Source organism: Pristis pectinata, chromosome 18 (genome assembly GCF_009764475.1).
Source record: "Pristis pectinata isolate sPriPec2 chromosome 18, sPriPec2.1.pri, whole genome shotgun sequence".
Classification (NCBI taxonomy): Eukaryota; Metazoa; Chordata; class Chondrichthyes; order Rhinopristiformes; family Pristidae; genus Pristis; species Pristis pectinata.
In genome coordinates, this window is record NC_067422.1 from 28312292 (window position 1) to 28334140 (window position 21849).

Consider the following 21849-nt stretch of genomic DNA (forward strand, 5'->3'; position numbering starts at 1 on the left):
CCGCCTCACTCCAATTACCCTGCCACGAGGGACCTTGTCAAATCCACGCCAAAATCTACATAGGCTACATCAAAAACACTACCTTCATTGGTAGTCCTCATTATCACCTTAAAACATTCAATTACATCAGACAAGATCTTCCCTTAAATTCATGTAATTTTTTTGTTGTTGCAAAATTGTGATATTTACCTGCCAGCCTTTGTCTGCTGTCCTGTAATATGGATAATTCTTTGTGATGTGTGTGTAGATTCCACTTAATGTAAGCTGTTTATCTGGTGCTGTTGTAATGGCTTGAACTATTAATTGTGCATAGGAGTAAGGTGGCTTTGCATCATCCTGTTATCAAAGAATATTGTTACTTCTAGAAAATATAAATTAACTTAAAGCTATTAAGAACAATTTTCTACTTCACTAAATTTTGTTCAAAACCAATACTTTCATACTCTGCACTATACTTTAGTTCTGTTCAAATGAGCATATTCTATTACAGTGCGAGGTTCCTCCAAGCTCCATAGTCATAATTTTAATTAAGTTATTTAACACATGCAGCAAAACAATTACTGATCCAGCTTTGACATTTTTCAGAAGAATTAGGTGTGTATTTAAATAATTATACTGGTGCCAAACAATTTTCATGGCACATTGTTCAGCCAGGACAGAACTTGATCCTAGAGCTAATGCTCAATGTAAACATAAATTTACCAAAGTAGATTAAAAATAAATCTATCCCTTTAGAAAATAAAATTAGCCATTTTCAAATTGCATAAGAGGTCTCTGGGTCATTTTGATTTTAATCTAAAATGTTAAATTAAAACAAAATATTTATAAACACTCACTTATTATGACATGGGAGGTCATTTGATCCATTGGCTCCCAGCAGAGCAATCCTATGTTGATTCCCCTTCCTTATTTTACTTGTAGCCCTACAACCTATTCCTCCTCACAAACCCTGTCAACTCCACTTTGAGTCTTTTGACACTTACTTACAACAAGGGGTAATTTACAGTAGCCAATAAACCCACCAGAGCATCTTTGAGAGGTGAGAGAATCCTGCTGAAACCCACGTGGTTGGAAGGAAAATGTGCTAGCTCCACAAAACAGCAAATGAAGCCAGAATCAGGTAGTGATAGGAGATTCATTGATTAGGGGAAGACAGGAGATTCTGTGAACAAGAACAAGACTCCCATACGGCATGTTGCCTCCCAGGTGCCAGGGTCAGAGGCATCTCGGATCGAGTCCACAGCATTAAGGGGGAGGGTGAGTAGCCAGAAGTTGTGGTGCACATCGGTACTAATGACATAGGCAGGAAGGGTGATGAGGTCCTGCAAAGCGAGTTCAAGGAGTTAGGTGCTAAGTTAAAAGACAGGACATCCGGGATGGTGATCTCCGGATTGCTACCCGTGCCACGTGCTAGTGAGGCAAGAAATAGGAAGATAGTGGAGTTTAACACGTGGCTAAGGAGATGGTGCAGGACGGAGGGCTTCAGAATTTTGGATCATTGGGCTCTCTTCAAGGTGGGACCTGTACACCTGCCCTAGAAGAGTCTTGCAAGGATATTGGTTCCCCCTCCAGTTTACACCCTAACTGGAAGGGGGGGGGGTGTCAATATCCTTGCAAAGGTTTGCTAGTGCTGCTCAGGGGCAGGGGGGTGCTGGCAGACATATTTAAAACTAATGTTGTTCCGTTCTTTAAGAAAGGCTCTAAGAATAACCTTGGAAATTATAGGCCGGTGAGCCTGACCTCAGTTGTGGGTAAATTATTGGAAGGTATTCTAAGGAATAGGATACAAGTATTTGGACAGACAAGGCTTGATTAGGGATAGTCAACATGGCTTTGTGTGTGGTAGGTCATATCTAACCAATCTTAGAGAGCTTTTCCAAAAGAGGTTACCAAGAAGGTTAATGAAGGAAAGGTGGTGGACATTGTCAAAGGCTTTGCTAAAGGCCATATTGACAAAGTCCCACATGCAAGACTGGTCCAGAAGGTTAAGTCACTTGGCATACAGGATGAAGTAGCCAATTGGACTCAACGTTGGCTTAGCGGGAGACGCCAGAGAGTGGTAGTAGATGATCGTCTCTCTGACTGGAGGCCTGTGAGTGGCGGTGTGCCGCAGGGATCTGTGCTGGGTCCACTGTTGTTTATTATGATCTAAACCATTAATATAGATAATGTGGTAAACTGGATCAGCAAATTTGTGGATGACACCAAGATTAGGCGCCTTGTGGACAGTGAGGAAGGCTATCAAAGCTTGCAGCGTGATCTTGACCAGCTAAGAAAATGGGCTGAAAAACAGCAGATGGAATTTAATGCAGACAAGTGTGAGATATTGCACTTTGGGAGGACAAACCACAGTAAGTCTTACAAAGTGAATGGTAGAGTACTGAGGTGTGCGGTAGAACAGAGGGATCTGGGAATACAGATCCATAATTCCTTGACAGTGGCATCACAGGTAGATAGGGCTGCAAGGAGAGCTTTTGGATCATTGGCCTTCATAAATTAGAGCATTGAGTACAGGAGTTGAGATGTTATGTTAAAGTTGTACAAGATGTTGGTGAAGTTGAATTTAGAGTATTGTGTGCAGTTCCGGTCACGTACCTACAGGAAAGGTATCAATAAAGAGTACAGAGAAAATTTACAAAGATATTGCTGGGACTTGAGGACCCAAGTTATGGGGAAAGGTAGCATAGGTTAGCAAATTATGAGGGGCATCGATAGGGTGAAGGCATGCAGTGTTTTTCCACTCAGGTTGGGTGAGACTAGAACTAGAAATCATAGATTTAGGGTGAAAGGTGAAATATGTAAGTGGAATCTCGGGGAAACTTCTTCACTCAGAGGGTGGTGCGAGTGTGAAATGAGTTGCCAATGGAAGTGGTAGATGTGGGTTCAATTGTAACATTTAAGAGAAGTTTGGATAGGGACATGAATGGAAGGTGTTTGGAGAGATGTGGTCCAGGTGCAGGTAGATGGGACTAGGCAGAAAATCAGGTTAGCATGGACTAAATGGGCTGAAGGGCTGTCTCTGTGCTGTAGTGCTCTGACCCTAATCAAACCTGGATCCCTGATGCTCTGAGGAGAAAATGCCAACAACTCTGCTGCTGCTTCTGGATTATTAACAATAGTATATCTGAAGGCAATGTGGAGTGGATGCGTATGAAGTGACCAAAAAATTAATTTTAGTTTGTACTGGTAAAACAAATTTGAAATTGGCAATGCACTAATGCTGTACAATAATTTTGTTTTCTTAAAAAAAACATACAAGATTTAGTCAAAGTCTGAGGTTTTCAACAGTATCCGTGTCCAGGTCATTTAGTCACACAACCACAATTAAAAAACAAATTTGATCATTTGTTTCATTATTGTTTGTAGAACCCTATAATGGCCAAATTTGCCCAAATGGTGCATACATAGCAGAAGTACAACACTGGGGCTTCAGAATATCCCACAGCTGTGAAAGGCACTATGTATGTTGAAGCTTTCTCTTTGCAAGGAAAGACAGCAATTTAGAGTTCAATTTCATTTCAGAGAAAGATACACCTTTGTTTATGCTATAGAATACCACTATAACGATATGTCAACATCTATCAGTGATAGCTCAGCTGACAAAACTTCCATGTCGAGTCAAGCAGGTTCAAACCCCACTACAGGAACTTGATCTGACAATCTGGTACAGAACTGAAAAGAGCTCCCATCTTTTGGGCAAGATTTTAAACTGACCTTTGGACTATCTCCATCTGAAGTTTCCTTGTCATTCTCTGAATTATTCTGTACGTGATCAGACATTAGCTGCAGGTCAGAATGAAGTCCACGACTTATTCGGTAGCCAGAGGAACCTGCACCTCTTGGGCTGGATGGACAGGAGTTTGCAGCACTGTAGATTAAAATCAAACAAGTCTAAATTGGTGCAAATGTTGCAGCAGAAATGCAACAAACCAGTTAAACAGGATTGAAAGAAAAACAAAGATTAGCTAATTACACAGAGTGGCAGAGTGAGAAACCTAGATTGCAAAACAGTTTCAATACAAGGAAAACTTCCCGACCTTAACTCTGGTTCTTATCAGCTCCAGATCATTAACTTAGGAACATGATATGGATCAACTGCGGATGACCCATTAGAGTGATCTGAAATAGATTAAAGAGTAATGAGAAGGAAGATAAAATGCAATGTGCTGAGAAGATTGCTTGCTAGAGGATGAGGCAGATGCAAAAGCTGGTGACTACCTCAAGAATACAGGAGTCAAATAGTGGAAAAGGCAGTGGATTCACTGAATAACTCAGAAATAGGATAAACCTGCAAGCTGTGTTAGATTTAACGGAGTAAGGAGATGGAGTTAAGGGAAAGTAAAAGAAAAGATGGACAGAACTGAAAAAGAGACAAAAAGATACAGTTTTGAATTGTGGTGGCAGCTGAAGTGGGTAACTGGGAACTACAGATTATACAAAAACAAGGAACTCTACAAAAGAAAAGCTAATCAGTAGATATATTCATGGTTAATCAATGGTTTGTTGAGAATCTGAGCCTGCAAGAGAAACTGGAAACACAGACCGCAAAAAACTTGAGAACTCCACTGTCCAGGAAGGTGGTTATGAAAAACCCAAGGTGACAATGCTAAACATAATACCACTCCAAAACCTTAACTTGCATGCTGAACATTATGCTGCTGATTACCCATTTCTTATTCTACTCCCTCTCAAATATTCCTGATACATTTCTCCTTTCATCTACAATATCCAAAAATCCATCTTTACAATGAGAATTTTAGTCATCCTAACTTTGTCAATTGAAATCAAGCTGACAACGTAATAAAGTCAAACGAATACCAGATCGTGGAGTGCAGAAACACTGCTATCCAGCAGCTTACCTGATTGTTCCAGTAGGAGAAGGTAAGGGACTGATCAGATCAGCTATGTTGTCTGGAATGTTTATCTTCAAAGGGGAGATTTGTGGTTGCACTGGCCTCACTGGGGATTCTGGGGCCTCCTGTTTTTCTTTTTTGTCACTGCACAGTGCGGTAAATGAGATCTTGATATTTGTGCTGGGGAACCTGAAGGTACATCTGGAAAATACAAGTACACTCTTCAATAGACATGTTATTTCTTTGCTACAAGATTATCTTACTTGAATGAGAATGTTAATGAACACACTAATTTCAGAGCAAATAAGGCAAACTGCTGATGCAGGGTCTCAACCCAAAATGTTGACCATCCCCTCCAAAAGATGCTGCCTCACCCACTGAGTTCTTCCAGCAGTGTTTTTGCTCCAGATCCCAGCATCAGCAGTCTCTTGTCTCTCCACACTAATTTTGGAATTTACCCAATGAGAGCTATTACCACCATGATTTCACAAGTACTGGATTCTTTATATACAGTAGGTGCGTGCATGCACATTTACCGCACACATACACACCATGTGGGCCTGGACCTGATGCCACCCAGAATCAGTCTGGTTAGCCACCCAAGCCTATCAAAGTCTGATGAAAAGGGCCCGGCTTGCTAGCCTCCAACAGGGTTGTCCGGAGGTCCAATCCCCCAAATCATCCCTGAAACTCAAAGCAGAGGAGCAGGCTTTGTTGCATTTATATTAGTTTTTCCAGTTTCCCTGACATCCAAAGATAGGAAATTAAAACTGAAATAAAAAACATTTGGAAATTTAAAATAGTTAAGAAAACACATATTAATACCCTAAAGAATAATTAAACTTGCCTTTTAACTCTTTGCTCTACAATCCCCAAAATTAATGAGATCTCAGAACATAGGCATCCAACAGGCACTTCCCTAGTCTGATGCTGGAGAAACCCAGCAAGAGTGAACCTTGCTGTTGGGAAATGGTAGGAAGATAGTCAGCCAAAATAAACCAGAAGGCACAATTCTAAAAGGGGTACAAGAACAGAAAGATCTAGGGTGAACGTACATTTAATATGGTAGCACAGGTTGAAAAAATGGCTTTAGTTATGTGGATTGAATGGAGAAGCTGGATTGTTCTCCATGGAACAGAGAAAATTGAGAGGGAATCAGGTATTAAAAAAAAAATCAAAGGGCATAGTGAGGGATAAACTGTTCCCATTGGTGTTAAGATTAAGAAATGGGAGGACACAAAAAGGTGACTTGCAAAAGCAAGGACAATGATTTTTTTTTAAATTAAGCATAAATGTCTGGAATGCACTCCAATGATAGTAGTGAAGGAAGATTCACTTCCAGTGCTCAAAAGGGACCAGGACAAGTATCTGAAAAGACATTTGCAGAGTTACGGGGGGGGGGGGGGGGGGGGGGGGGGGGAGCGGGGTGTGGTGGAATGAGTAGGGGATTGGAATGAGATAGACTTGCATTGAGCTGGTACTGATTTAACTGGCCTCCTTTGTTGTACCAGTAGTGCAATACTGATTCTAGATGCCATTCAGTGGAATGAATTGACAGATTTGATCTTCCAAATATGTCAGAAAGCACTCGACTTCCAGGCTTGAGCATATATGCATGACTCTTAGACTTGAAAAAATTGGCAGAATACAACTCAAGGAGTTTGTCATGAGAATATTTACAACAAAGCAAACCTTTCTTTTCCAGATTATAACCTGCAGAGATCACTGTTACGAAGAGACTAATGCTTTATTTGGTCCTTGAACTCAAATTAGAGGTCAATTTGTTACAGTACTTGGAACTATAAAAGCTAGATATCATAAGACAACATTCAGCAAAACAGAAGACAATTCATTTCCAAAACTGGTTTAAAGTTACTTTTAATATTTAAATAATAAAATTTAAACCCACTGATGATTTCTCTCCTGCAGATAATTTTATAGTTACTGAATTTATAAATGCAATCCTAATGGTCAGATTATATGTCAGTAATCAAATGAACTTCACACATACCACATTGCAAGCACTGTAAACACTAACAGCAACTGATTTTCAAAGAGCAAATGACTATTTATAGATGATAGCAGGGATAAACAGTTTCATTAAGAACTCCCTGGCAGGACTGTGCACAACATAGGGACTGTTGCATAAACAACTTCAAGTAATCACACCCATTTGTTACTAGCTAGCCTGTCCCTTATGCTGATCAGCTGGTGCTGTTTTTTTTGGTTGTGTGACATCTTCAAAGCATCAACTCTGTCGTTATGTTGAAATATTACACTCCTGAAACAACCTCCATCAAAATATATCACAGAATACAGCAATCCCACTGTAGCAATGCTTGCCTTTTTCTAAAAAAAATTGTTTTGAGAGAAAAATTCTGAAATAATTTTGCCTGAGGGGCTGAGTTATAGGGGGAGGCTGTGCAGGCTAGGACTTTATTCCTTTGAGCACAGGAGACTGTGGGGTGACCTTATGGAGGTGTATAAAATCATGAGGTGCAGTGAGAGGGTGAATGCAGTCTTTTTCCCCAGGGAAAGATTTAAAAAGGACCCAAGAGAAACTTCTTCACAGAGGGCGGTGCATAAATAGAATGAGCTATCAGAGGAAGTGGTTGCAGGAATAATAATGTTTAAAAGACACTTGGACAGGTACACGGATAGGAAAGATTTGGAGGGATATGGGCCAAACGCAGAACAATGGGACAGGCTTAGATGGCCATCTTGGTCAGCATGAATGAGTTGGGCCGAAGGGCCACATTTTTGTGCTGTATTACTCTGACTCTAAATACATTTCCTAGACGAACACTTAAAAAAAAACATAAAGCAAACTTAACCAATTCCAGGAGTCCAAGTCCCTAACTGACAGTTATTTCAATGTGCTGAAATATTAGAAGCCAAGAAAGTTGTTCATGGGAAGAAAATATTTCCCAAGTAAACCCCTTGGCCATTCTCAACTTTTTAAATTCACAACACCAAAATACTAAACAAAACTCATCTTAGTTGTACTTGAGCATACTATTGCAAAATTAAAATTTAACCACATTTGTTCACATTGTTTTAAAATATGATCAAAATGTTCCAAACTGGTGGATATTTTTAGCAAAAGATTCTGTATTTTGTCTCCAGACCATTTTACATTTTTCATAAAAACTTACACCTTCAGAGCAGAACATTCCAAGGTACCTAAAAGCATTCAGCACAATTTAAGTCACAGAAAGATGGTAATAGATGACCAGAAGCTTGGTTTAAGAGTGAAGCCAAGGATAACAAACTAAAACAGGTGCAAAACCAACTTAAATAGAACACAAGGTTTCAAGTTATAGAGGCAGGTTTTTAAGGATCATCTTAAAAGGGAAGGGGTGGAAATGCAGAACAGTTTTTAAAAGGAGGGAATTTCCAAAGATTAGAGTTGGATCCACTGAAAGTAGAGCTAACAGTGGCAGAATGATGAAAGTAAGGAATGGGCAAGATTTCAGAATACAGTATAAAAATCTTGAGTTGTTGGGCTCAAGAGCTACAGATACAGTGGCATGCAAAAGTTTGGGCACCCCTGGTCAAAATTTCTGTTACTGTGAATAGCTAAGCGAGTAAAAGATGACCTGATTTCCAAAAGACAAAGTTAAAGATGACATTCCTTTAATATTTTAAGCAAGACTACTTTAGTTCCATCTTTTACAGTTTCAAAGTAACAAAAAAGGAAAAGGGCCCAAAGCAAAAGTTTGGGCACCCTGCATGGTCAGTACTTAGTAACACCCCCTTTGCCAAGTATCACAGCTTGTAAACGCTCTCTGTAGCCAGCTAAGAGTCTTTCAATTCTTGTTTAGGGGATTTTCGCCCATTCTTTCTTGCAAAAGGCTTCTAGTTCTGTGAGGTTCTTGGGCCGTCTTGCATGCTCTGCTCTTTTGAGGTCTATCCACAGATTTTTGATGATGTTTAGGTCGTGGGGCTGTGAGGGCCATGGCAAAACCTTCAGCTTGTGCCTCTGGAGGTAGTCCATTGTGGATTTTGAGGTGTGCTTAGGATAGTTATCCTCTTTTCATCTTCAGTTTTTTTTTCCCACAGACAATATGATGTTTGCTTCCAGAATTTGCTGGTACTTAACTGAATTCATTCTTCCCTCTACCAGTGAAATGTTCCGCATGCCACTGACTTCAACACAAGCCCAAAGCATGATCGATCCACCCGTGCTTAACAGTTGGAGAGGTGTTCCTTTCATGAAATTCTACACCCTTTTTTCTCCAAACATACCTTTGCTCACTGCGGCCAAAAAGTTCTATTTTAACTTCATTAGTCCCCAGGACTTGTTTCCAAAATGCACCAGGCTTGTTTAGATGTTCCTTTGCAAACTTCTGACGCTGAATTTTGTGGTGAGGATGCAGGAAAGGTTTTCTTCTGATGACTCTTCCATGAAGGTCATATTTGTGCAGGTGTCGCTGCACAGTAGAACAGTGCACCACCACTCCAGAGTCTGCTAAATCTTCCTGAAGATCTTTTGTAGTCAAACGGGGGTTTTGATTTGCCTTTCCAGCAATCCTATGAGCAGTTCTCTCAGAAAGTTTTCTTGGTACTTCCAGACCTCAATTTGACCTCTACCGTTCCCGTTAACTGCCATTTCTTAATCACATTACGAACTAAGGAAATGGCTACCTGAAAACGCTTTGCTATCTTCTAGCCTTCTGCTTTGTGGGCATCATTTATTTTAATTTTCAGAGTGCTAGGCAGCTGCTTAGAGGAGCCCATGGTTGCTGATTGTTGGGACAAGGTTTGAGGAGTCAGGATGTTTGTAAAGCTTTGAAATTTGCATCACCTGGCCTTTCCTAATGATGACTGTGAACAAGCCATAGCCCTAACAAGCTAATGAAGGTCTGAGACCTTGGTAAAAGTTATCCGTAAGCTCAAATCTCTTGGGGTACCCAAACTTTTGCATGGTGCTCCTTTCCTTTTTTCACTCTAAAATTGTACAAAACAAAAAAAAATTCACTAATCTTGCTTAAAATGTTGAAAAGAATGGTTCATCTTTAACTTTGACAACTTTTGGAGATCAATTCATCTTCTACTCACTTAACTATTCATAGTAACAGAAATTTTGACCAGGGGGTGCCCAAACTTTTGCATACCACTGTATATGGATGCATGTTAATATATGTAAACCTCTGCATTTTTTCTTAGCAAATTCAAAAGTAAGGACTGTTTGCATAATATGATACATTGCCTTGCAGGAATGCAGCAAATTAAAATAGATCATTTTGCACTAGTTGTGCAGGACAGTTATTATATTTTGACTTGTACTATTCAGTAGTCAGTCACTCAATCTGTTGAGAGGCCTATAACTAAAGAAATATGCCCTCAAAAAAATCCACTAAGTTTAAATTAGTAGCTCAAGTTACTGAATATGTATGAATAGTCACTCAGTGAGACTAAAACCATGCTACATGTCTTTGGAGTCGGTTTGGGGCTCTTAGCAAGAAAAACTCCATTACCAGAAATTCATAATGCAACTTGAAAAATTTGTTGTGTGTTCATAGAATGTAGCACCTTTTTAATTTAGCAAAGTGTTCCTGAGTGCTTCACAGGAGCAGTATCAAATAAATTTAACACCCAACCATATTAGGATTTTGAAGACCAAAGCCTTGTTCTCAGATAAGTTTTAAGGAAATTCAACACTGTGTGAATGACTCATTGAAAGTCAGGATTCAATCTGAAGTGCTATGGATGAGAATTACAATGTGTAAAAAGAGGAAGCCTGGACAAATATTTGTTGGAATTTCTAGACTAAATATTCCAAAGGCATGAATGGCAGCTTTGCAGTTGAGGCAAGGTAAGAACAGCTCATTTCAGTCAAATATGACATGCATTGCCAGTAACCTTATCAGTTTTGAACATTAGCTGAGGAGAGAAATGGTCAGTGGTTTAGGGAGCAGAGTTTGTGACAGGGATCAAAAGATGATAGCTTTGGTCTTCCCAATATTTGTTTGGAGGAAATTTCTTTCAGCCGATACTAAATGTCAGACAATACAGGGTGAGTTTAAAAAAGAGAGATCGAGAAGGTATGCAGAGCTGATACAGTCAGTGTACATTTAGAAACTGACTCCATATTTTTGTATGATGTCGCCAAGGGGTGATTTTGAGAAATGGGGGACCAAAGAAAGATCTTGGGGGCTACCTGTGGAATCGGTACAGTCATAGGAAAGGAAGCCATTTTAGGAGATTTTGTGGCTGTGGTTGGATGTATAAAAATTGTCAGCATTTAATTGTTCTCTTCCTCAGGCAAGTATGTCATGTGAAAGAGCAAATTCTATGCTACGCTCGCCTGCTATTGCTTTGGCCTGAATACCTTGTTGGAACTTGTTTTATTATTGTCACAAGTACCAAGATTGACTGAAATGCTTTTTTGTGCCATCCATATAGATCATGCCATAGATAACTACATTGAGGTACTAAAAAGAAAACAGAATGCAGAATATTGTGTTGCAGTTACAAAGAGAGTGCAGTGCAGGTAGACAAAGTGCAAGGGCCATGACGAGGTAGATTGGAAGATCAAGAACTCATCTTTAGCATGAGAGGTCTGATTAACAACAGCGGCATAGAAGCTGTCCTTGAATCTGGTACGTGCTCTCAAGCTTTTGTATCTTCTGCCCGATGGAAGAGGGGAGAAGAGAGAATGACTGGGGTGGGAGGGGTCCTTGATTATTTTACCTGCTCTCCTGAGGCAGCAGGAAGTGTAGACAGAGTTGATGGATGGAGGCTGATTTGTGTAATGGGCTACGTCACAACTCTCATCAATTTCTTAGTCTTGGGCAGAGCAGCCACCATACCAAGCTGTGATAGAAAGCATCTGGTTAGGATGCTTTCTGTGGTGCATCTATAAAAATTGTTAAGTCATTGGCGACATGCCAAATTTCCTTCACTTCCTCAGAAGGCTGAGGTGTTGGTTTGCTTTCTTGGCCACAGTGTCCACCTGGCTGGACCAGGACAAATTATTGGTGATATTTACACCTGGTAGTTTAACTTATTTTCTTTCTAAATCTTGTCTCTGCTTTGTGACACAGAAGGGTGAGGGGATTAATAAACACTGAATTTGGAACATGAACCTATTCAGATTGGGGAGTTGGTCCTAACTTCAATGCCAAAATGTTTATGGCCACAAATGTGAGTAATGTTATTTGTCTAATTGTTTCATAGAAATGGAAAACAGGTTAATAAGTGATATATCTTTTCCAACCAAGAGTGTACATTTAGAAATTTTTATCTTGAGTATTGGCTAAGGTGACAAATGGAGAGTTTTATATCTGCTAATTTGAATCAGTTAAAAATTCTACATTAAGGACTATGTTCAGCTTTGCATCCTGATGGTAGTTATCAGACCGAAGTAAAGTGCTTGTTTTGAATAAAAAAATTGAACATTTATAAATTGGTATATGGCTGAGCTATCAGTGAAAGAGGGTGTATATGCCAGGTCTTGATCCATGTGGGTATGGTAGTGGGAGAGCTATTCTGTTGGGGTGAACTGGAATTTGCGCATTGGCAAATTGGTTAATGGAGAGTATGACTAGGGCTTTAAACAGATATTGTGGCATGGCTGTGTATGGGGAGAGGTGGGATGATCAAATGAGGGAAATATTGCATTTTAAAGAGAAAAGGCTCAGCTCTAGAACACGATAGCAGTTTGGATACTAATGATCAGCATACGACAGGATGTGGTAGTGACTAACAGTAATGGTGCATTGGTGAACATTGTAGATTGTGAAATTAGATTACAGTATTGTTGGTAGGTAAATCACACATTTAAATGCCTTGTGAATATAATCCATTGAGAAATCATTTTGCAGGAAAGGTGATCCACCTGCAGTTAAAGATACTACAGGTGTTACTAGATTTAAAAAAAGCAACTTAAAATGCTGGGGAAAAGTCATGTTTGGAAAGTTATAGTAGTTTAAGCCAACAAAAGGTGACCACAAATTGAAACGGTAAAAGTAAGAATGAGTAACTAAATAAATAGAAGAAAAAAAATAGAACTTCCTGAAGAATACTAACAAAGGGGTGGGGGAATATTTGCGTCCCTTTTGGCCATAACATCAGGTTTCCCTTGCACACTGACTGCATAACTATCCTAAACACACCTCAAAATCCACAATGGACTACCTCAAGAGGCACAAGCTGAAGGTTTTGCCATGGCCCTCAGTCCCACGACCTAAAAATCATCAAAAAATCTGTGGATAGACCTCAAAAGAGCAGTGCATGCAAGACGGCCCAAGAATCTCACAGAACTAGAAGACTTTTGAAAGGAAGAATGGGTGAAAATCCCCCAAACAAGAATTGAAAGACTCTTAGCTGGCTTACAGAAAGCATTTACAAGCTGTGATACTTGCCAAAGGGGGTGTTACTAAGTACTGACCATGCAGGGTGCCCAAACTTTTGCTTTGGGCCCTTTTCCTTTTATTTTGAAAATGTAAAAGATGGAACTAAAAAGTAATCTTGCTTAAAATATTAAAGAAATGTGTCATCTTTAACTTTATGCCTTTTGGAAATCAGGTCATCTTTTATTTGCTTAGCTATTCACAGTAACAAATTTTGACCAGGGGTGCCCAAACTTTTGCATGCCACTGTACATGTATCATGACTTCAGTGTGTCAAGATATCACAAGGTATTTTGCTGCTAATTAGTTTTCAAGTGTAATCACTGCTATAAAGAAAAAACTGCAGTCAGAATTTTCAAAAGAGCAATGAAACAATGTTCAGATCATCTCTCTTAGGTGATGACGGAGGGATAAATGTCTAAGACCCCAGAATACCCCAACTCCTCTTCCAGCAGCAGTGGAAAAATTAACATCCATCTAAAGTGATGGAGTGGCTTATCTCATTTAAAAGATAGGACTTTGGAACTGTGATAATCCTAGAAATGAGGTACTTAGATAGCTTAAGTGGATTTTAACCCAAGTTCCTCACCAAGACAACTAACTGAGCCAAGGTTGCCACCTAGTAAGATGCCATACTGATATTTTTTCTAGTAAGACTAGTTCATAAAACTCAATGCAGAAGCATCCTACTCTTAACATATCTCCGACTGTACTTCTTTTGAAATTAACCCTGCAATTGCCAAAGGCAAGAATCGGGCAGAAAATTTTTATTTTCTGAATACAATTCAACATGGAAATCATTTTATTGGTATTGATTTATTATTGTCACTGTACCAGTTTACTAATAATAGATGAACTATTGAATTTGAATTTTGAAGATCTATATTTTAAAAGATCGAATACTTTATCTCTTAGAAGTAATACAAGTGAACCTAATGCTAAACAGAATTGTCATTACAGAGTATATTGTGATAACTGTTTGTATACGAAGGGCAATATGGGATTTGCAGATTTTGCTACAGGCGGTGATTGGTGGGTGAGGTGGTGCACTCCTTCCACTGTTTGTGCTGGGCTTGTGTGGCAGCTTGAAAAGCTTCTTTTCCACCTAGGCCAGGGATTCCCAGGAGCTGATGGGAATCCTGCACTTTTGCCCAAGATTTTGAGAACATCCTTGAACCTTTGTCCACCTGGTAATCCTTTCTCATCACAGAACTACAGCAGAGTCACGTCTCTGGTTCTGTTGGTCCCCTTTGCCAACGGATCAAGGCCTCATTCTGCCAAGTCAATTTTACAGAGACAAACATGAGATTCATGGCCACACTCACTGGCCCAAGCAAATACACCTGTTAGATAATATCTTCTGAGCAAGGGATCTCTGTGTACACGTGCACAAATCATTGGAAGTAGCAGGGCAGGCTGAGAAAGCAGTTAATAAGGCATGCACAATTTATCAGAGACAGAAAATATAAGTAGGGAAGTTATGCTGAATTTTTTATAATCAGTTTCAAATTGTATTCAGTATATTATAAAGGCAGCATTGAAGGGTCCAGAAAAAGGTTACGAGAATTGTTCCTGCGATGAGGGACAAAAGCTACATTGATAGATTAGAAATGCTGGGACTGTTTCCTTGGAGGTAGTGGTGAAGGGGAGATTTGATAAAAGTATATAAAATGATAAGATCGAGACAGAGTGGATAGTGACAGGCTGTTCTCATTGATGGAAGGGATGAGGAACAGGATTTACCATACAACTTAAAAGGGAAAGAGAATAAAGAGTAACACAAGGAAAAATTGTGTTATGCAAGCTTGGTTTGAATTTGGAATGGAATGCCTACAGATGTGGAGAAGGTTCCATTGTGACCTTTAAGAGGGAATTGGCACAGATATTGGGCAGAAAGGCTTCTTCTGTGCTGTAATCATCCCATATCTTCATCACTTGTTCCAGGACAGGAACCGATGACATTTGGACTGACCACTTCCTAATCTGTTCCATTACCTCCATCAGCCTAGCCCCAAGCAAAAACAAACATTGCTGTATGTTACCCATGCAGAAAAGTGGACCTATGCCACGCATTAGGTCAATTTATTATGGCACACTACTGATTAGCATAACCAATATAATAATTGTACCAATGTAACAAAATACAACTTTGATCAACCTGCCTTTTATTGTCAAAATATTTTACTTTTAGGAAAGGATACAACACAATGACAATCAATACAATGGGTTCCACCAGATACCTAGTAGTCAACTCAGTCTTGCAGCTCCCAAGGCACTAGACGAATACAGGTTACTTCATTAAACAAAAGTCAGAAGTCAAAAGGTAGTGCATTTTCCCCTTGTGTTTTATCAATAATTTTAGAAATTGTTTTGAAGTATAAGCAATGAAAGAAAATAATGTTAACAGTTCATCACATCCACAGGATATCAGAAAAAAACTTCACAACAAATGGATTAATTTTCAGACCTCATTCCATGATACTAATCTCTTTTTGCTGTGGGCTAACTAAATAAATGATAGGCTATAGTGGATGGCATGCAGGAAATCTCACTGCTGCTCAACAAAGAGCCTCTCCTTCATGCATACATAGAAAAGCAACCAATCTCCCAATACCTTTTGTCCTCTGCACAGTATTTTTCAATTTAAGTTTAATTATATAAGAAAGTTTTCCTCATTCATTCATCCAGGATTTTTCTTTAAATTTCATAGGGTTACAACGTCTAATTATGCTGGAATCTTGATGCAACTTTATAGCATTTGAGCAACTTCATTCACTTATGAAGTCTGACCCAGATTCTGACGAAATACATGGTACTGGTTAGAGAGAACAGATAACAGAAATGCATGCACTACATTTCTTCTATTTTGTATTATTTGGAATTTTATACCCAGAACAAATAAGGCAAATTTCAATAACTCTTTATTCAATCTCGTAGACATCTGGCTCCAAGAATGGTAAAGACGCCAAGCAAAGAAATGGCTCAATCCCGCATTAGATTTATCAGTAACAACTTTATCCATGCCCCCTAGTTTTGGATTCATCCATAAGTGGAAGCATTCTCTCTACATCTACTCTGCACAACCAATGCATTATTTCATAACGTTGCCATGAGGTCACTTCTAAATTTCTTTCAATTAGAAGGTCCAAACTTTTTCAATTTTACCTTTTTTTGTATCCTCTCTATATTTTCTATGACATTTTGGGGGTCCACTCAATATGTAACATTGTTATTGATGAGCATTATTGCAGAAAAGCTGCAGTAGTCTAGCTCTAATTTTGTAACTCAAGGACATCATTAACAATATCTATCACACTGCATCCCCTTTTCTGGATACAAGATAGAATTTGGGCAGTGAAGCAACAGGACCACAAATGAAATGAACTTCAAAGCAGTCACCACTAAAAAAAATGCTTCTAAAATACCATTAGATTAGTAAACTAAAATTTAAGAACAGACTCAAATACCCAATCCAAGTGTTCTGACCAATGTCAGCAGGATAGAATTTTTCTCTTACAAAAATGTGTGGAGTGGTGCATATGTACAATTTTTTAAAAATGTCAATTAAACTTAGGAACCCTCCTTTCAAGATAAATGCAACTTTGCCAAAAGAGGTTTGAGTAGCATCTCCATGCTTACAGGCAACTTTAATAATATCAATCACAGAACTTCAAGGCAGGTTCTGAAGTAACTGTGCTAAAAATAGCAAAGGAATAATGCACAACGTGGGGGAAAAAAAACTACTCTGGGGTATTTCAAGAAAGAGCTTCATCAGAACAATTGGTAGAGAAGAAGCCAGTCACAAAGATCTCCATACAGTAAAATAATATTCTGTAGAGTCTTGGTTTACCACTTTGGTGGTGGTGGTGGTATGAAAGTAGTAATTCATGACTATCCTTCTCCTCCAAGCCCAATAAAATTGGTAGTTTTTCAGTAGTTTTTGTCTAAAGAAGCTCCTCGTTTCTCCTTGAATGAGCATAAAAGAAGTTGAAAGCAATCAATAGGAAGCCGCTTATAAAGCTACACGTCACATCTGTTGTTCAAAAGCTAGACATTAATTCATTAAAGCTGCTCATGTAATGCCTTTGGAATTCGAGTCTTTCCAGACTCTGAAGACAAAGACAAAACTAGGGAAATACTGCTTCTTTCTTACCTTTTCTTTCACTAACAAAGTCCATGACAAGCTTGGAATGGGGGGGGGGGGGGGGGAGAAATGGAAAGGAGACAAAGGAATTTTTTTCCCCCTAACTAGTTGCATGCCTAAAATAAAAATGCCATTGAGAAACGTAATCACTGCCACAAATTCACACACACTGATACTGTAATCTGCATGCAGGCAATGTAATCAAAATAATCCAAGCTTTAGCCTCACAAAACTCACTTAGACAGCATCTATGGACTAAAGCCACGTGTAATTTTAACATTCTTTCCTTACCCCACCCACCCCGCATGACATGATAAATCTCAAAATGGTCCTTTGATTTAAACAGGACAGTTTAAGACATTAGTTTAGGTTTGTAATTACATTTTCATGCTGCTTAATACATGCTAATTCAAGTTGTCTAGTTTAAAAAGTTATTGTAAAGGCCCCATTCAAATTCTGCTTTTGTCTCAATGATTAAGTATGTGTACTCATTTATCAAGTCGTTTCTCCCCAAACTCCTTCACGTTAAATGTGCCAGGGACAAAAGCATCAAATGTAGCAGAAAAGCACAGAAAACAATAAAAGATTACAGATACAGGATGTGCTGCTTGCCAAAACTAGAAATAATGTCCCTTTGGCTCAATGATTTCCACACTCACTTGGTGTGAGGAAATTTATTCTACGGAGTTGCAAGAGGGGGGAAAAAGAAAGCACACTTTCAGCAAGAAAAACAGCACATAATTGATGTTAGGATGTTTTGACAGAAGTTTAGTTGGAGAGTAGACAATGTATGGATTCTCAAAAGTATGGTAAACAATAATGTTTTGCGTTATCAGAAATAGACTGAATTTTATTGTACAATTATAATGACTGAAAAGAATATTCATTAAAGTTTAGAGCAAAGAAGGCGGCCATTACATTTATCATGCTTGTGCCAGATCTTTGAAAACAGCCATACAATTATTCCTATTCTTTCTTCACAGACCTACATTTTTTTCTATTTTAGGTATTTATCAATTCCCTCTTGGAAATTATTATGAAATGGTCCACCCTTTCCAGACAGAGCATTCTCTAAAGTATTACAAAGTCAACAAAAGCCCTCTGGCTGTGCCTTTTGGTTACCAGTACACCTGCCATTGTAACAAAAAACTTAAAAATACCAAAAATCCAGCTGTGGCCTGACTTATAAAGCTACTTATCTGTATGTTCTGTTTGAGTATAAAAGCAATCAACTAACAACACTCAAATATTAAATGTTTTCATCAAATATAATCTTTAAACTGGCAAGTATTAGTTTACTAACCAAAACTCTTCAATCAAATCAAAATCTGTTTTACTTGAGATAAGCCAGTAAATCCAGTCTTGCTTTAAATGCTCAGTTATCCAAGAGGGGGAAAAAAGGTTGTTTTCAGCTTAAACAATAAATTATACTTGCATAGCAGTTTTGTAGCATAGTAATACACCTTCATAGCACTTCACTGGATCATTAACAAATCTGACATCAAAGTCTAGATATTATAGTTTGGTCAAATTTTTAGGTTGGGTTTTTTAAAAAAACAAGGGGGGTGGTGGGGAGGTTAAGGAAGGGAAGTCCTGAACTTTTACTCTAGGCTGTTAAGGTATAGTTGTGAACGGTGGGGCAATGAAAATTGGTAACACACAAGCAGATAGAATGGGGGGGGGGGGGGGGGGGGGAGGATATATTGGCTGGCAACCTAGGCCTGGAAGAGGTTACAGAAATAGGGAGAGATTTCAAACAAGAAAGATAATTTTTTTTAAAAAAATGTGTCAATATGAAACAGAAACGAGGTGATAGTTGGGAAGCAAGTGGTAGGATATAGGCAGCAATTTTAGATGAATTTGAATTTACAAATCGGGGTAGCATTAAAGTCTTGAGACGTGGACAAAAGGTTTCAGCAGCAGATGACAAGAGGCATTTCCTCCTTTTTAACCTTGAAACACAGATCAACAAGTTCTCAATATCATTACCAAAGACAAGCAAATCTTAAGTCACTTTGACAATTGAATTGGTGCTCACCTTTAAAGTTACCTTATGTGATGCCACCATAATTATCGAAGAACAAAGACTTAAAAACATTATTAACTAATATGGCCATTATCAGCACAACAGCAACCTTGCTAAGAATATTATAAACATCATGGTTAAAGTGATTACAAAAAGAACAGAAAATTAAAATTTTAAATACAAATGCTGAGTGTAATGCTTTAGCATTGAGGATAGGAACAATAGTAATGCAAATTGAATAGCTCATATCTGAATTGGCCAATTCTGATATAGATCATCCACCTGCAGATTTACCAAAACTTTTCCTCTCTATTAGCACGACCTGACCTCCTGGCCATTTAGTATAATTCTACATTTGAGAGCTTTCACATTCCTTTGTTCATATTCTCTTTCAAATTCCCTAATTAACTTATCAACTGCAGGACTTCATCCACAGTTTATTCCGACAGACACTAACCTCAGCATATCAGCAGTATTCGCTTTTGTCTTATCCATCCCTCCACATGCACTCTCCAACGTAAACTTGTATTTTCACTTTTCTAGTTCTGAAGGATCTCTGACCTGAAATGTTAACTCCATTCTTCTTTCCACAGATGCTGCCTGACTGGCAAATACTTCTATTAACTGCTTTTATTTCAGATTCCTAATATCTGCAGTTTGAATTTTATCCACTGATTATCTTGATAATTATGAAAAAATGGATACAATGCATTGTTCATGGAAAAATATTATACACAGAATTTAATACAGATTGTGACTTTATAAGCATGGTTAATTCAAATTTATAGATTTATTTTCAAATTCAGCTGCTGACAAACTGATGACAGCTTGTCAATGGCTATATTAATGCTAATCAGTTTCTAGGAGGATGTTTCATCCAGTTAGTTTTCAATGAATTTAATAAAAAGGGAAGCGTCCACTTTGCAGACCAGTAATAAACACTAACAAAAAAATTCTCATTTTAAATGGAAATTGACGGACTAGGGAGGGCACATTATGCTTTTGTCCTAGACAAAGGAACTGCAGTTTTTACTGGTTCAGGTCACTGCTGAATTAAGATCAAGTCTTTTGCGCACAAATACCAAACAGTCCTGAAGTAAATCTTTCACGAGTTATTTTGATATTTTTTGTAACCTTGCCATCTTTGGTTTAAATTTATTTCCTACAGACATAGTAAAGGGTGGAAGTGGAAATGTTCATCTAATTCTGTCACCTCCATTCCTTGTAGCATTTATAGAAGTTAACACTGAACCAAAGCAGCGTGGATAGTTAGGTTAACAAGAAGAATCCACCCACTTCAAATATACCACTATGACAAAAATGTTTAAAAATTTTTTTTGTATTCCTCAAATACTCTAGGGCTGTGAAATAAAGCAATTTTAAAGGATACATAAAAGCCCTGATGAATTTCAAACATTTCACTATACACAGGAAAAAAAAATCCTGTTAGTTACATGCAGACCATACGGCACACAACCAGGATGGATCACAGGTTTCCAGAATGGGACTTATGAATGGGTCTCCCTTGATCTGAAATTTTTTTAGTTTTTTGCTATAACATCAATAAATTCTTAGCACATTCCTTCCAAAACTGAACGATTTTAAAATGTCTTCTTGAAATGCTAAGAATGTTCACTTTTAGATAGCTAAATATTTTGAAAATCAGGAAGAGATTCCTGCATATATCTACATATATTTGCAAAGGATCCTTTGCAGTACAGCAATTTTAATGGACTCCCCAAAAAGAACAATTTGAAAGAGCACTGATGCATGACCCTTCTTCCATTACCTGGTAGTCTTCTCATGCTGAGTTTGAAAGCAAGTCTCAAGAACAGTAATCTATTTGTATTTTGATTAACTTTTGGAAATGCTTCAAGTGATCCATTATTCAGGGATCTTAAACTTTGAGATACCAGATATTCACCTCAAAGTTGTACAGATGTCAAAAGGAGACTAAAAACAAGTTTCTAGACTCGTGACAGCAGGAAGAATTCCTGTTCCAAGAACTCTGGCAATATTCTTGGATCATCTAGAAAAATCATCAAGTACAGAAAAAAAACTTAATAATTCTAAATTCCAACAATTAGCAAGGGACTTGCTCAATGTTTATATGAAGCTATTTTTGTTCACCATTTACAAGCAGACCAATTCCCCATTCTTGTCATGGCCTTTCCTTTTCACCCATATGTGGCACATGCTCCTTTTAGTGCACTGCCAAATGTGCTACTTAACCTCCAGACTGACAATGATTGAAGTTGATTTTTTTTTTAAAATACAAAATCTACACCAGCATGTGGTTAATATATTACCACCAGTGAAATAGCTTATATTGCAATTTTTTGCACAATGCTACAGTGGTTTCTTTAAACCACACCTAAAAATTGTTTGGCATAACTTCTGCACAGGCAGGTTTTCAAAACTATAATTCTGAACACTTACAAATTCATATTACTCTGGCCTGGGAGCACT

The 21849-nt window shown here is 38.3% G+C and overlaps 1 protein-coding gene across 1 annotated transcript in view; it reads right to left on the reverse strand.

The window, feature by feature from the left end:
* The window catches only part of LOC127579822 (forkhead box protein K2-like), a 63229-nt gene that overhangs the window by 20110 nt on the left and 21270 nt on the right, over positions 1–21849 (reverse strand). The window contains exons 2-4 of the mRNA XM_052032782.1: positions 4860–5054; positions 3715–3868; positions 190–336 (exon numbers count right to left, since the gene is read on the reverse strand). Coding sequence (XP_051888742.1) covers positions 190–336; positions 3715–3868; positions 4860–5054 — 496 coding nt within the window. The remainder of the gene's footprint in view (positions 1–189; positions 337–3714; positions 3869–4859; positions 5055–21849) is intronic.